Source organism: Perna viridis, chromosome 1 (genome assembly GCF_037379345.1).
Source record: "Perna viridis isolate PV_CMFRI_1.1 ecotype Kerala chromosome 1, ASM3737934v1, whole genome shotgun sequence".
NCBI classification, from domain to species: Eukaryota; Metazoa; Mollusca; class Bivalvia; order Mytilida; family Mytilidae; genus Perna; species Perna viridis.
The window spans coordinates 6,330,673-6,348,327 of NC_142445.1; the positions used below are offsets into that span (position 1 = coordinate 6,330,673).

The following is a 17,655-nucleotide window of genomic DNA, read 5'->3' on the forward strand; positions in this document are numbered from 1 at the left end:
CATTTCAAAAGTTCTGCAATAAATAATGGATCCCACAATCTGAGATCAATGACTTGATATTGTCAACCTATATACACCCATAATTAATGAGCACTTACTGCATTAAATTGCATCAGCATGGAAAGCACAAACAAGTTTAACAAACTGACAATTAGGAACAGAGTTATCTGATGCCAACCTAATTATAGTCCAAATAAATTGACATATTCTAAATGCAGAAAGGGTAAAACTGATTGAATTTTAAATTAGGTTAAAAGTGCAAAATTTTGATGAAAATCATAATGCTTCAATTATTTGCACTTGAAACTTACAAAATAAAAATAATGGTCAGAACTTGATTTAAATTAAAAACTGAAACAAAAATATGAGAAGAAATTAGAGCCATCTGAAATAAACCCCTGTGGGTAAAAAGCATCTTATTCTCAAAGATAATTCAAGTATGCTGATAACTCACTAAGAACTTATATATATTGACATTTCATTGACCCCCATCACCTACAGTCCAAGAACCATAGAATCCCTCACATAAGCTAATAATTCTGATATGGTTTATTTTTTAATCTAAAAAAACAAAAACAAAAACAAAAACAGAGCAAAAATCCTCATATAGAAATCAACTGCTGACATCAAGATATCAAAATACAACTTTAACTATGCAATCAAGGACAGGTTATGAAATCATATATGAATCATTTCAGGTCAAAGACTTAAAATTTGAGCAACCTAAGACTTAGTTTATACTTGAATAGATTCAGGAAAAAAAACAATTAAACAATACTATTACTACAATTGCAAGTTAAATAAGTAAAAGTTGAGTTGAAAACCAATAATCAAGCACAATTAAAACTACATATTGATATTGAATTAAATTGGATAAAATGCTTCAAGGGTACAACTTTATACCAAAGCAGAACTTGAACCTGGAGCAGTTGGGGCAAGTATGGACACATCATTCAAGCTTGATGCAGATCTGAAATTTGATTGCCATTTGATATTTGGCAAAGAAAAAGAATTTGACCAGAATCGAAAGAGGAATCAAGGGAACCAAGGTTATAGCGTTAATCAAAAGAATGTAATCCAGGGACAAAGACCGGACATGGAAAACAGACATACACAACAAAGAAAATAAAGTAACTAAAATCATACATACAAAGTAACAAAAGTAAATGAGCAACTCAGACTCCACTAAAAACTGGGAGCATGGACCAGGTGCACTGATAGGGTAAGCGTCCTCTGCTTTTCTAGAAACACCCGCCGAGTTGCTCATAAAAAGTCAAGTCCGGGGTAGACAAACGAGGAAAGGAAAACCATGACCCGTTGAATAAATCAGTTTTCATGGTGCAGATGGATACACCATAACGATCCACGAGTTCATGATGACGACTATAAAACTTCTGTAGTGATGACTTCAATCTTGTAGCAACATAACCCTGTTCCAGAAGCCGATTTGTTAGAGTTCTAGCACGATACAAAAAGTCTGTGTAGTCCCGGCAAGCTCTGGCATAACGTATGAGTTGTGATATGAACACTCCATACGCAGGAGCCGAAGGGATGTTGCCACAGATGAAAGGAAAGTTGACAATTCTGAATGAAAAGTCATCACGTTTGTTGTAAAGTTTGGTCAATAGTTTTCCCTTACCATCGATGGCTAAGTGTAGGTCAAGATATGAGGCTGACTTCACATTGTCTGTAGTATCTTCTATCTCAATTTCTTTTGGGTTGATGCAATGTATCAAATCCCCGAAATTAGGATTGTTTAAAGATAACACGTCATCTATGTAGCGGAAACTGAGATTGAAGGATCTAGCAAAACAATATTCTTTCCTTCTGATCAGACCAGCTATAAAGTCAGCCTCATAAGAGTGAAGGAAAAGGTCAACTAGTAAAGGAGCACAATTTGTTCCCATTGGAATGCCGACCGTTTGTTGAAAAACACATCCACCACACTGGACAAATATGTTGTCGATTAAAAATTCCAGCATTTTGTAAACATCATCCTCTGTATATTTGGAAGATGATTTGGAATTATTTCTTACAAAGTATGAGGAATCTCTACCAAGAACTATATATTTGTATCTAGATCTACCATCTTTTTTGGAAAAACAACGATGTATAATGTTTTTAAGTCAGGATTTTAACTGAGTATGGGGAATAGAAGTATACAGTGTTGAAAAACCATAGGTTTTAATGCTATTATATTCAAATAATAGTCTTGAACTGATTGTCTCCAAAAGATCTTTTGAATTTTTCAGGATCCACATTGAATTAATACATTGTACCATTATGGGAGTAACAAGTGTTGTGGTAGGACTGTAGACCCTCTTTGACAGTTGTGAGTATAGAAGTTAAAAGTTTTGAAAGAGGTTTGGTGGTACATTTTGCAGATCCAGCTATGAAACGTTGTTTGTATCGATTCTTGTGAAGTTTAGGAATCCAGTACATAGACGGTAGATGACAATCATTGTCCTTGGTAGAGAGACCAAAAGAGGATAGCACAGATTCATGGTTTTCCACAATCTCTTCTTTGGAAAGAGTGGTAGCAGTGTAGGTCTTATCACTGCTATTATTTTCTATGTCTACCTCTGATAATAAACATTGGATATAAAACGTTTTGCAGACAAAAACAATGTTGTTTTGGGCTTTGTCTGCTGGTACTACAACATATTTGTCATGTATAGTAGACAATATTTTTGCTACATCGGGGTCTTTGAAAACTGATGTAGCCTTGGCACTCATTGACCTACTTAAAACTTTCATTTGTTTCAAAATTAAAGACCTCACAGCCTTCAACCACTCTGACAGAGAATCAATGTCTTCTTGTTCTTGTTTTATCCATTTTCTTGCATAGTCCTCGACGGCATCCATAAGAACTTTAAAGTTATAATTTCAATTTATGGAGCGTGATCCCATTTTGGCCCCCTATTAGTCAATAAGCACATGCCCCAAAATCAATCACAGCATTCCTTTGGGGTAAAAGTACTTTGTGATGCAATTTCAAAGAGATTCATTCACATTTAAATTAAGTTACCATGTAGTCTGGACATCATGAAAATTCATGTTTCAGGTCCCTTTTCTTACCCTAATTCCTAAACAGTTTATGTCACAATCCCCAAAAATCAACCTAAACCATCCTTTTGTAGTATGGCGCCTTGTATATTATTAAAGGGATCCATTCATGTATAATCAAGTTATTGTCCAGATATCAGGAAAATGCTTGTTTTTTGCCCCTGATTGCTAAATGATTCAAGTCACAAATCAGTCCCAACCTCAATTTTTGCGGTACCACACCTTGTGGTACAAATTCAAATGGACTCATTCAATTATCATATAAATCCACCTTTCTTGCCCCTTGTTTGGCCCCTAATTCCTAAAACTCTAAAAATCAATGCCAGGCTTCATTTTGTTGTAGGATACCTTGTAGTTTAATTTCATAAAGATCCATATATACAATTTTCTTGAAATTATTGTCTGGACATGAATGTCTATCATAAGAATGATGTTAAGTACAACAATGACAGCCATCCTATAACAATAATAATAGATAATCCTCAACAAAATAAAGGTCAGTGTTATTAGATTAAATTCTTTGAAAAAAAAAGAAACAAATCAATGATTGTATGACATATAATTAGCCAAGACCTAAGTAACTACATGCTGAAGACTTTGGCAGGACTGGTGCTTTTTAATTCTACACAACTTGGCAACAACAGATAAAATTTATAGGTGCAACCATCAATCTTGTAAGAACTAAAAAATGATCTATACAGTTAGTGTCAACCCACACCCTATCCTTCATTTCAACTCTTCAATGTTATCCAATTATAGAAAAACCCACACAAAAATGCTGAAATCATTTCTGTCTTAAATCTGATAATAGTTCAATCTAACCACTTTAGATGGTGGAGATATTCTAACTGACGAAAAATTGGAAGACTGTAAATTTCAGGTTATAAATTGCTGCTATTATTTAAGTGTATTATACTGAATCATTGTGACTAAAGACCTGTCCAATGTGCACCTGGTAGAAAAGCCACAGGTGTATACTTTAAAAAATTCATTGCTGTATCAAGTAGCATTTTATTCTGTTGTGAGGGCTGTTTAAAGATTGAATTCCATGTCACGATGATCATGCACAAACTAGCAATGCCCAGGAATAATTAAATGTATTACCTGTTTTTTAATTCTTTATAATTTAAATGTGGTACTAAATAGATGTTTTTTCCTAATGATACAAAAATTTCACCAACAATGAAATGATTGATACACACGAACCAGCATTATCAACATCAATGAATTTTATGAAAGTTAAATTGAAAGAATTGGGGAAATAAGAAAAAAACTTACCATTCAAGTTTGGATTCCATGTTTTGTATGCTGATTTTGTCAATATTTCTAGTATCTAAAGGAAGTAAGACACCAGGATGACTAGCTACAAGTTAGTACTGAGGATGTCTCCAAGTGGGGCATTCATGGCATAGAAGAATATTTCGAAGTAGGGATAATAAGAATATTAGCCAGGATTCAGACTACAGGGGGTATCCATCTTTCACCAAAGACAGTGAACTTTATCAACAAGACTATCTGTATTACTCATTGGAAAAAATCAAAACCTGTCAGTTTGCCACCTTGAACTCTGAAAGTTTAAAATCGGATAATAACCCTGCCAAAATGTACAAGTTTTTCACCTGCTGCAAAAAGAGATATTGGAAACAGAGATTGCCAAGGACAACTGATCTATCCTGCCAAGATATTACTTAATATCCTGCACTTCTGAGAAAGTATTCATCAATCTAAAATCAATTCCAGTCTAGCAGACCAATAAGTTGAATGTTCTAGAAAACTTTGAATGCCAAATGGTTCTGATGACTTTACCATCAGTCTGCTCACAGAACATTACACAACTAATTGCTTTTATGCAAATAATTAGTGATGAAAGTATAAACAGAAATGGTAAACCAGATATTTAGGTTAGAATGTGGGTTTCTGGGTTATTAAGGCGTTCATATACAAACAAAAAATTCATTCTGAGTATCAAAAATCAAACAGACTTCATTTAATAAGATGAAAATAGAATTATATCAGGATAAAATACAGCAGTTATGTTACATCTACAAGATACCAGCATATTACATAATTATAGTCAAGAAGCCTAAAATAAAAATCTTCTATCTTCATTACATCACAAAGTCTTGAAGAATACCATACTACCACAACTAAAATAACACAGAGTCTCTAAAATAACTACAATATAGAACTTCGACAGCTATATCAAGGGTGCCTTTTTGATAAAAGAGAATCATTTACCAGCATTTAGTCTACACATTTTTCAGTCTTAAGACTTCTGTACAGTGGATTTCATTTGCCCTTTCCCTTACCAGAACTTCTAATTTTCTCAGAAATTGCTAGAGTGAACTGAAGCTATTGGTCCATTAGCAATATAGTGACAAACAATAAATATAGTTTGTATAAGCAGAGATTCAAATAATCTGAGTCCAAAGACCTTTTAGTAGTACATTTTTTAAACTCCTCAATTTGTAAGGATAAGACAATAAATGTTTATACCAGTATATTCAATAAATATGAAAGTTTCTCAGTTCAGTATTAGGACAACAAGCAAGTTTGAATTATCATAGAAGAAAGTATCATAAATCTGAATGCCTGCAAAGTAATAAAGGGAATCAAAGAAGGATGATATGGAACAAAGTTTAGACAAATCATGGGTTCAAACAATGATTTCATCGCACTAGAAAACAGCATGCACCACACACGTCATATGCATGCAGAAAAAAGGTTTTAGATCTATTTCAGCATCAGAAAACAACTAATTTTATACTATTTATCTCATTAATGTTGTGTTAATTAGGAGTTATGTCAGACCAGCTAAACTTTTAACATTTGAAGACGTCAGACTGTCGCAAGGAAGCTGCCATCTTATCGGCATTTAAATTGGCAGGAAAATATCAGATAACTTCATGATTTCCTCAATCTGTAAATGTGATAACCCTTCAATTTAGTTGGTTTTTCTTTGTAAAATTGGAGTCAATACAATTGAAAATGGCCATGTTCAGGGTTAAGTGATTTTTATTTTATCACTATAAGAACTGTTGGCAGATAGATTACAAGTCATGTTTGGCTACTTTTCACTTAACCTTTTTGACCCATATACAGTACATGCTGTCTGGTAATGGGGCACATTCTGTGTAAGACAGAACACTACAGTTACATGGAATTGTTTTTTTCATTATAATTGCTTCAAGGCACATGTATTTTGTATTTTTCACATTTTTCCATGTTTTTGTCATTCTATTGCCTCTTGGTAATTTATCTACCATGTAAAGTACAGTTTTCCAGACTGGTTTTCTCAACACAAAAAGTACCCCAGAGGATATTAGCTTTCTAGCACTGATATTTTCAGGACAAAATCTACATAATTTATTTGGTTAAAATGTCTCTTGTCTCTCCTTTCCCATTATGTAAAACAAAGTTAAATAATACAGCTGTGCATACATTTGACAGAAGACCTACTGACTAATAGCATACCAATTATATCTTTGGGGATTATACAAAGTAACATGCTTAGTCAACAAAAATCTACTTTAAAAGTGTTAAAACTTTATAGAATAAGAGAGGTACCCATGCGAACAATTGTTTTCCTCTATGTAACCTTTCCCCCATTTTCTTTTTTTTTTTTGCTTTGTCCTTCTTAGCTATTTCATCTCTAAACTTAATCCTAATTATTACCACCTGTTAACCTGTCTTCTTTTTCTAATGTTTGTAAGCTTTCTTCCATATTGCCTACCCTATAACCTCTTCCCTTTTTTCTCTGACCCCTTTATGAACTCTAAGCTATGTACCCACATGACTTAAGTAACCCCTTAAGTCCCTATATGTACAGAATTAACCTGTTCTACACTTCAGTATAAGAGGGTAAATGAGCATGCAACCAGTGTATTGTACATCAGGGAATATCTCTGATAAAAGAAGCCATCTAACATGAAAAGCTTTTATCTCTGTATACGATAGAACATTGACAAACATAAGTAGCAGATGTAAAACATAAAAAGTGAAGTCACTCATCCCCAAGATACTAGTATTATCAAAGTGCTACAGTAATCTTAGAATCATCACCAACAGGTTCAGATACAGTTCATCTACTAAGAGACAGGAGGCTATGAGGTAATCATAAGTTCAACTTGTCAAATTTCTTACTCACTAAGTAAAACTTTCAATATTTGCCTCAGATTCACAATGGTAACAGTTTCAGAGTAGTCTGCAACTTTAGGTGATGCCAAATTTATCCATCAAAAACCATCAAAATAAATAAAAAACAAGATACTCATTTGTATTAAGTAACAGTTTGTTTATGCACTTAAATTGCTTACCGTGTTAAGCCCACAATTTAACTCCAAAAGAGGCTGGGGCACTAACTGGCCTAAGAGGGGACTCCCTTGCCAGTAATTTCTACTGATTTTCTATACAATTTTCAAGTAAGGGCCACTCTGGTTCTGCCTTTATTTATGAGGCAAGTTATGAAATAAATAATTTGCTATCTTGCATGCTGGTTGTTCAAACTACATAATATGTTTTGAAGGAGAATGCACATTAAGCCAATCACCATAGGTAAAAATTCAGTCAGATTCTGTTATTCTGTATATAAAAATAAGACAATTGATGCTGACTGTTAAGGCTGGTAACTGGGAAAAAAATTGGCACAGAGCGTGAGAGTTGTCTGTATTATTTGTACCCTGGACAATTGATGGATATTACAACCATGTCTTCAGAAAATAAATTACAGCTAACAACTGGTAAGAAAATGAGCTGTCAAAATATTACTACCTACATTTAACAACATCTGGGAACATTATACTTCCTCTATACAAACACATGATGACCTCTGGAAGTGCAGTAAATGCACTCAACTACAGGAGTACATGCAGAGTGCATTTAACTCATTCAACTTCAATTAAGTGTCATAATAAACTAAGTTTGTTTGATGTTAGTAGATGAGTATATAATTAAATATTAGAATAAGTACATATTTCTGAAAGTGCAGCATTTTTCCACAGGGTTAAAAATTAGCTTTTGATGTAAGAAGCAAGATAAGATATAAACTGAAGATTATTTATATAAGAGTTTATTCTTGTTTGTGACTCAACTAAGAAAGTAATTAGCTTTTTCATATTGTCATTAAAAGTGCAAATCACTTTCTTCTTCGGTTAGTAAAGTACACAGAACATGAACTTTTGGCAGAGTTCATCAGCTGGATTAATAGAAACCATAAAATAATGATGACATAGTATTAAAGAACCACAGAACTACAATATATACAATAAATGAGCAATTCTAGAAATCTGGGAAAATTCCCTATTACAATAAATCCAGCTACATCACTTAATACTCAAATTCTTGAGGTTAGCAGGAAAATCTGTTTCTGAAATTTATGGATTAAACACGAACTAGGAACCATATTCGAACCATAAGGTGTATTCAACTTACATAATACAAAAAGACTCAGGAAATAAAAAAAAATATGATTAACTTTACTAATCATTTCAACAAATATTTCCCCACAAACCTTAAGGTGCATAAAACATTAGGTATGGTGAAAAGTAAAGAAAAATTCACAGTGGTAAAGTCATATCGAATCATATATACTTAGAGAAATATATTACATACATATACTTTATTCAGTTTATATCTTATGCAGACTGAACGTGTGATTGGGAACTTTTAGTTGAATTGGTTGAGGCACTTTCCATACCAGATGTTAGTATGCTAAGATTCCCATCTGGGGACACCACATTCTTACAAGACAACAGTGAGCCCGATCTGCAGTCAGGTTTGGACCTTTTTATACTGGGCGACGTCTGAGCCAGTTTTTCTTTCATTCCTCTTGTTAAAACCATTAATTTCAAAAATTGTATTACTGGGTTGATGATATCCTTGTGGACAAAATCAACCAGCAGAGGTATCGACCCAGTGGTGAGAAAGAGTAATCAAAGACATGATAAATATAGGTACAACAATGATATTCATCAAATCATGGACAGAAGGGGAGGTATACTTTAAAGAATAATTAAGGGAACCAAGATTCTAGCGGTAATCAAAAGAATGTAATCCAGGGACAAAGACCAGACATGGAAAACAGACATAAAGTACACAAAGTAACTAAAATCATACATACAAAGTAACCAAAGCAAATGAGCAACACGGACTCCACTAAAAACTGGGAGCATGGACCAGGTGCACCAGTAGGGTAAGCGTCCTCTGCTTTTCTAGAAACACCCGCCGAGTTGCTCATAAAAAATCACATCCACATCTGGGGACACCATGTTCTTACAAGACAACAGAGTGTCCGATCTGCTGTCAGGTTCAGACATTGTATATGGACTCATATTACAATTGAGAAATATAATGACTCTATAATTTGCATTTCTCTGTTAATATAATTGCTTCAGCCAGTGTCTATCATGTTGTTTCATACAGATTGTCCTACTATGTAGCCAATGGTACAGTATCTGAACTTTGCCCTGTGGTTGTATCTACAGCTGAGTAAATCCATCATTTAATACTGTTTGTATAAAAATCAGGAACCTAATGAATCAGGACACTTACTGTACAATTTTACCTTCTATGGTCAGCTTTAAATCATTACATGTTTAGAGGACAGCTGATATAAGAAATCTAAGTTTGCTATAAAAACTAAAACTTAAGGTGACGCGAAGAGTCAACAATAAAGAAAAAATATGACAAAATTAGAGACATTATAATGAGAAAAAATGCACACAAACTTATGACCAACATAAACTTCTACCAGTAAGTGACTAGCTATTCTTTCGTTTTTTGAGGTACCTGTTGTGTAAAGTTTGAAACAAGATATTCCCTGTTCCAGAAAATGATTCAAAATAAAGTTAAATAGCTCTAGCTACATATTGTTACCGCAATATATCATCTTAACTGATGGACATTAACAAGACAGAAATATAACATGTGAATGAAAGATGTCAGTAACATGCGAATAGTAGAAAGAATACTATGAACAGCAAGAGTACCCTTCGACTGATGAATCCCTCCATTTAGTGACTCACGTTAGCTAATGCTGACCTCCCTTTATAAGGTGACTCACGGTCCCCATTGCTGACCTACCTCTTAAATGTGACTCTTGGTCACCAACGCTGACTTCCCTTTATAAGGTGACTCAGTCCCCATTGCTGACCTACCTCTTTAATGTGACTCGTGGTCACCAACGCTGACCTCCCTTTATTAGGTGACTCACTGTCCCCATTGCTGTCCTACCTATTTAAAGTAACTCGTGGTCACCAATACTGACCTCCCTTTTTAAGGCAACTCATGGTCGCTAATGATGATATCCCTGTATAAGGGGGCTCATGGTCCCCAATGCTAACCTTCAATAAGGGAACTCATGGTCCCCAAGACTTACCTCCATTTATATAAGGTGACTAGTGGTCATTAATGCTGACACCCCATCTATAAAGTGACTCATGGTTGCTAGTGATGACCTCTCTCTATAAAGTGACTCATGGTCACCATTGGTGACCTCCCTCTATAAAGTGACTCATGGTCGTGAATGGTGACCTCCCTCAATTGGGTGCCTAATGGTTGCCAACACTCACCTTCTTTTATAAGGTGACTAATTTTTTCTGAAAGCAGCACAATGATGGGAAGATAATTGAGGAAGACATGATAAATAGAGGTACAACAATGATATTCATCAAATCATGGACAGAAGGGGAGGTATACTTTAAAGAATAATTAAGGGAACCAAGATTCTAGTGGAAATCAATAAGAATGTAATCCAGGAACAAAGACAAGACATGGAAAACAGACAATCACAACAAAGAACATAAAGTAACTAAAATAATACATACAAAGAAACAAAAGTAAATGAGCAACTCGGACTCCACTAAAAACAGGGAACATGGACCAGGTGCACCGGAAGAATCTTGTTTCCACTGATTACTCTTTCAAAACCCTGTCTGAAGGGATGGGTAAAATTCCTTCATTACAGGAGGTAAAAGTGTGAACAACTGGAGGCAGGTCATAAATGGAAGAGGTTGTTAATGCAGCTGTCTTAGTAAAAATAGGTGTTAATAGATCAGTTTCACACTTTTCTTGGAAATTTAACACAAAACCTTCAGTATAATTGATATACTAAAGCTAAATCAATTTGTCATCCTTATGACAAGAAAACATAAATTAATTCATTACCAAGATTTCTACAAAAAGTTGTCTTTGCATAATTTGACCTGTCTCCTATTCTAGGCAAATTGTGTATTAATTCTATAAAAAGGGAAATAAAATGCAAAGACACCTGCAGAACTTGCTCTGCCTGCTACCAGCAGTATTCAAATTAGGAGTCTTTTTAAATATCTGAGTGAACTGTTTTCTGACATACTTCCATTTAAATTATAGAATGTTGAAAAATTCATTCACATAATATCAGGCTATAAAATGAAAAAAAAACCAACAGAATTACATTCATCAATATTCACTTGAACTTCAAAGGCATAATTTAAGGATGGAAATTTATTGCATAATTTTTGACATTGTATAGTCTTCAAGGAAATCAGGTACTTATTTAACTGATAATAACCAAGCTTGTAAGTTTTTTATTGTATCAACTGATACAAAAGGCCTCAAAATTGCATCTCAGTAAATATAAAAGAGGGTTTTTCTGAAGGAAATAATGTGACAAATGATACAACTAGAGGCTCAAGAGAGCCTGAATCGCTCACCTGGTTAACCATGCTTATTTGAAAAACTTGAGGAATGAGACAGGCTAAGTTAAAATCAACTGAATTGTCAAATGCAGGAAATGCTTCTAATAGCATTTTCATGACCTGAACCAGAATTTGCTAAAGGCAACAGTTTTTTAATTATTTTCAAAAAACTGTCTTCTGACCCCTATGTTCTGTTTTCAATATAGGCAGCCACATCTTTTCACAAATTAAAAGTCACAAGTCATTTCCAGTACAATACACTAAAGAACCAGTATGCTTATTTTCATTAAATGATCTTTAATGGTTTCAGAGAAGATTTCCAAAGTTGTACATGTGGAAAAAATAAATTTTAAGAATTGTTTCAGAAGCCGCAACTCCTACATCAGTACATAAATCATTTTGAACATTTCGGCATTGATCGGTCTCATGATGCTGAACAACATTACCTCTGCAAAAACTTTGCAAAGGCAACAGTTTTGGAGTTATTTGAAAAAACTGCCTTCTAACCCCTATGTTCAATTTTTAGTAATGGTGGCCATGTTTTTTGACTGATTAAAAATCCCAACTGTCATTTTGTGTGGAATACCCTAAGGAACAATAAGCCAACTTTCATTAAATTCTGTACAACAATACAATGGTTTTAGAGAAGATTTTCAAAGGTGTACATGTAAAACAAAAACAAAAAAATGCTTTAGGGTTATAACTCCTACATCAATTGACAAGTTGTTTCAAACATTTCAGCTTAAGTCCATCTCATTATGTTAAATAATCTAACCCTGCCAGAATTGTACAAAAGGTAACAGTTCACGAGTTGATTGCAAAAAACTGCCTTCCGACCCCATGGCCATGTTTTTTCACAGATCAACAATCCCAAAAGTGAATTTGTGTGGGATACCCTAAGGTACAAATATGTCAAAAGTCAAACCTGTAAAATGGTTTTTGAGAGGAAGAGTTTCAAAGTTGAACATCTAAAAAATGGCAAAAAAACTGTTTCAGGGGCCGTAACTTCTACATCAAATGATGAATTGTTTCCAAAATTTCGGCATAGGTCCGTCTCAAGATGCTGAACAATTTAATCCCCTCTGCCAGATTGTTGCTAAAGGCACAGTTTTTGAGTTATTTGCAAAAAAATGCCTTCAGACCCCTATTTTTAGTAATGCCTGCTATGTTTTTTTCACTGGTCATAAATCCCAATAATCATTTTGTGCACAATACTATAAGGAACAATCAAGCGAAGTTTACATTCTGTCCGTCTAGTAGTTTCAGAGGAGAAGATTTTCGAAAATTTGTCAATGATTATGACTGACACCAAGTGATGGCATAAGCTCACTTGGCATTGAACAGGTGAGCTAAAAATAAACATCAAATACAGTTGAGCACATTTCCAAAACCATTCAACAGTTACTGCAATAAAAAGAGTGAACTAGGTCAAGGGTATCAATCATCTTAGGTAAACTAGGTCAAGGATATCAATGGACAGGATCAATATATAAATCAGATCAACCTTTATTCTGACACATATGATGTAATTTGGCTGCTGTTACAGCACTTCTGCCACTGAGTTAAATCTTGGAATAGACATTTCTATCACTTGATGGCTTTGCCCTTTAAAAAAATCGCAAGAGTGAACAATTATATAACACACTAGTACTGCAGAATGGGAAAGAAAAAAATGGACAGCTTTTCTCATGGGCGAATGACCGACTGGAGCTAGACTGTAACAGATCAATAATTTCCATGATTAATCCACTTTCATGGAAGCAATCACTTAAATGGAGTGCCAGTTATATAATATAGCATCCCAATAATTCTAAATTACAAAAAATCTCTTTATTATCTCTCAAGTCATGCAGCTTGTTATATAACTATACCAGTTTTATCAATCATTCAACACAGTTACAGAATTTCTAAATCCCACAATGCATGGAATAATTTATTATTGCACCATTTCTGATTTATTTTTTGTACTAATGTGACCGAGATGAAAGGACCTGTATAATTTCCAGATGAGCTCTATTTATCACAAGTTTGTATTGTGTAATTATTACGTAACATGGTTGATGGCTGACTCAGATGAGTCCAGCAGAGATGAGACCTACTTCTAAAATTCACAGAAAAAAAATGGCTGACTCAGGTTAACAAAAAAGCTGTCTAAGTCCTGATATTACCAGAAATCTATGGAACCACAGAACCATAAATGAACATACTACCTCAACAGATGGTGGTAAGCTAGTATGAAACACTTCAACTATGGTTTACAATCTAACAATGAACAGCTATAAGTCCAGTTTGTAATTATACCCTTATTACCATGCTGTTACAGAGCCCAAAACAATTGTTATAATTATATTGGGTAATTTTTTGTCTGGTACAGACAAACAGTAACTAGTATGTGTCTTCATAGACTGATATTAAAGATTGCAAGCAGTCAAAGCCTATGTGATAAAAGTATGCAGTTTGTACATAATATTACATAATAATTAGATATTGGTTCTGTTTAAAATCTCAAGAGTCCAATATATAAACCATCTGGTCCAACCCTACAACACACAGTTATGTAATTTACTCATCATTTGTGTCAATAAATTACGCAACAAGTAAAATTACATAATTTGGTGTTTAATTTGTTTCATCGCACACATGCCTTAAATAGACATGAACAATGTATAGATCAAGATATTGCTTAAATAAGAAGCTGACCTGATTCCGATAAAAATTATCTGTGGTCTGATCAGTCTGCCAAATATATTTTTGTATTCCCAGCCAATCTGAGTTTTGTATTTCGAGCCATTCTGAGTTTCTGAGCTTTGTTCTTTTGACTGTCCCATTGGAAATGTGGAGTTTATTTCACAAGAGAGAAAAACAGTCAAAAAGTAAATAAGTTATTGCCTGGACATTTTTCTCATCTCAAGAGGCAGCAAAAAGGACCTCTTGGTCAAAGGTCAAATTACATAAAGGTCATTATGGTAAGGTGTCCTTTGATCAAAAGACAAAAAAGCTATGGCCAAGAAAACTTTTGGAATAAGAAGAATGAGAAGAAATTTTGACACAAAAACAAGATTCCCTTCTCTTAAGGGTGTAAATAATAGAATGAAAAGCAAAACAACATATAACGAGAAAAGGTCAAAGAGACAACCCCACCAAGATAAACATTGTCACCCCTAGGCCTAGGTCTTCAATGAATAAGGAAACCCTCACACCACAGGGCAGGCTGCAGCTGGCCCCTAAACATTAAAATACAAATACTGGGAAAGAGCCATGTATTATTGCTAGACAAAGAGATAGCATGATATACATGTAATATAATAACCATATTCTAACAATTATGAAATCTACAAGTAGGTCAGGATTGACAGGAAGAAATGGAAACTCTAAATGGAAGACTATATAAGTGTCAAAACTTAAATGCATTGATATAAATCTCAAGAAATAGAGCACAAAAATTTCAACAAAAGCGTCTTACTATACAGCTATCTATACGCTGTAGGGGTGCAAGAAAATTATTCCATGGAATGTAATGAATCACAAAACAGAAAGATAGGTTAGAAATGTAACATACATTATATACATGTAGATATACATAAATGAAAGTAAACAAGGATCTAAAGAAACTTCTAAAAATGCCAAGTACTACAATTACTGCAACTGATTGACTCTAACAGATAAATTCTGCATATCTGAGAAGTATGGCAAATCCATTTAAACAAATTGGATTTTCATTTAGGAATCGATGTATCTGCCAGCTAGAAACACTTTGTGGTTAGCTTTATTTATATCCATGTGTTCCAGTGACACATAAAACTCAAATCAATATACCCTAGTAGTGATTTAAATATTACTCACAAGTAGGTTATCAGTTCTATAGGCACTGCCTAATTTATTTCTTTGTTCACTGATACTTGTACATGCCAATGAATAATTTTTCAAACTATTCCCAAGACCTTACTCAATATCTGACTTGACCCTGAATGTTATAGGATTGACAAGGAAACAGCTGAATAATCTGATTATGGACCCTAATTACCAAATATTCCTAAGAATATCTGCTGTTTATAATGATGGCCTTCAATTTCAAGAACTGTCTATTAGGAATTATATAATACTCAAATCAATTTACTTATACAGTAAGTCAATGAATTTGAAAGTATAGAGTTTCAATACAGGGTAACTTTTTGCATTCAAAAACTCATAAGTCTCATTGTAAGGAGGGAAATTGGTTTCATGCATTACATGTATAATTAAGATCCTTTCACAAGTAGAACCTCTAAAAAAACTTCATATAAAAACTTTATAAACATAATTGTGCCTAATTCTTATTTCCTAAATTAAACTTGTACCAATCTGTACTTCAGACCATTGGAAAGGTTCTTATTAGAAACCATTCCCTAAAGTACATACTGGATTACTTAATGATTTGGGTGCAATTTTTTTTAATCAAACTTTTTATCAAAACTTAAGCTATAAATCTTAACCTGTGATATATGTAGGAGTTCTATGAACTAATTTTTTTTATAAGTAAATAAAACCTCTAGACATACAAAAATACACCTAATTTTCAGGCAGGTTTGATGGGTAGAGTTTACTACACAATCAATGGTTTTGACACTTCCTAAGGTCTTGATTATCTAAACCAAATCATTTACATTGATAACCGGGTTTTACCATGTTCCTTTTATTCAGAGCTTACGTCATTCTATCCGACAAACACATCCTATTTGGAAAAGTCCAACATACCTAACGAAGCCATGCACGTGTGTTGACATCTTGACATAGTAGCAAGGTTATCATTATATTTGAAAAATATTCTAGATAATCCTGGTGTTTGCCATTAGAAGGGATTTTGACTCAATATATAAATAATGTTATATGGCAACCTGAACACTGATTTCAAGTTATGTAAGTTTAGTCATGAACCTTATTTTTAACATTGCCCGGGGATAATCAATCAACCAAGATTTCTACAACTACAGTATACATCTATATTAACATTCAAGTAAAGACTAACTTGGAAAATGCAAACTAGAGCCATTCACTGTTTTTTCTTATCAAGATCCATTGATCTTGGTACACTAGCACCCAAATACAGCTTACTTGATCTTTCACATTTCTGACCAATATTTCAGATGTGTTGAAAGCACTTCAAAATTATTAACAAGGAGAATCTGCAGAAGGCAGGCCAATAAAAAAGTAATTAAGAACAATTTTAACATAAAATTCACATGTGCAAAAAAAGTCAAAAACTGAGAGCAGTATTTATTATTAGTATACAATCTATATAAAGTACATATTTCTTTATCCTGGTATTGACATAACCCAGTTCTAGAAGGTTTTTATAGCTCTTTGTCCCTTTGTAGGACAGAGACTACTGATTTACTTCATCTAAACAATGTTTACTTAAGACTTTTATTATATTGAACTCCACTTAATAATGCCAAATCAGCAATACATTCACTTGATGAACCTGATATGACTTCTATTCCCAATTCATAAGTCAATTATTCTTTGTGTGACTTTTAACACACGTGTGAGAAGACACCCTTGGAATAACTTATGAAAACTACCAACATGGAGATCAATAGGAATGGAATATAGTTGCTTAAGTTGGGTATTACTCAATGTAAAGTTAATGCATCAAGGATGAAAAGATAAATATGTAGTAATATGAAATCTCAAAATCTAGTTTTTTTGTCAACAATAATATATATATATATAATCAATTGATTGTGTTACAAAAAGCATACATGTAACAAATAAAAATAATATATTGTATGTTTTCCAAGAAAAAAAATTATTTGAATTAATCTTCCAATCAGTAATGTTAATTATATACAAAGGTCTCTGTTTCAGAATTTTTTCGGTAACATATCAATGATCTTTGGCTGAATCTGCTAGATATTTCAGCATTTAAAACATT

General features: G+C 33.6%; 1 protein-coding gene across 4 annotated transcripts in view; it reads right to left on the minus strand.

Annotated features, from left to right (window-relative positions):
- The window catches only part of LOC148627005 (phosphatidylinositol 3-kinase regulatory subunit alpha-like), a 136,802-nt gene that overhangs the window by 104,926 nt on the left and 14,221 nt on the right, over positions 1-17,655 (minus strand). For 3 of the 4 annotated variants that reach the window (XM_088565420.1, XM_088565403.1, XM_088565410.1), the window contains exon 3: positions 10,635-10,661. The exons of the other annotated variant lie outside the window; for it this stretch is intronic. In XM_088565420.1, coding sequence (XP_088421546.1) covers positions 10,635-10,661 — 27 coding nt within the window. The remainder of the gene's footprint in view (positions 1-10,634; positions 10,662-17,655) is intronic. 4 annotated transcript variants of the gene reach the window in all.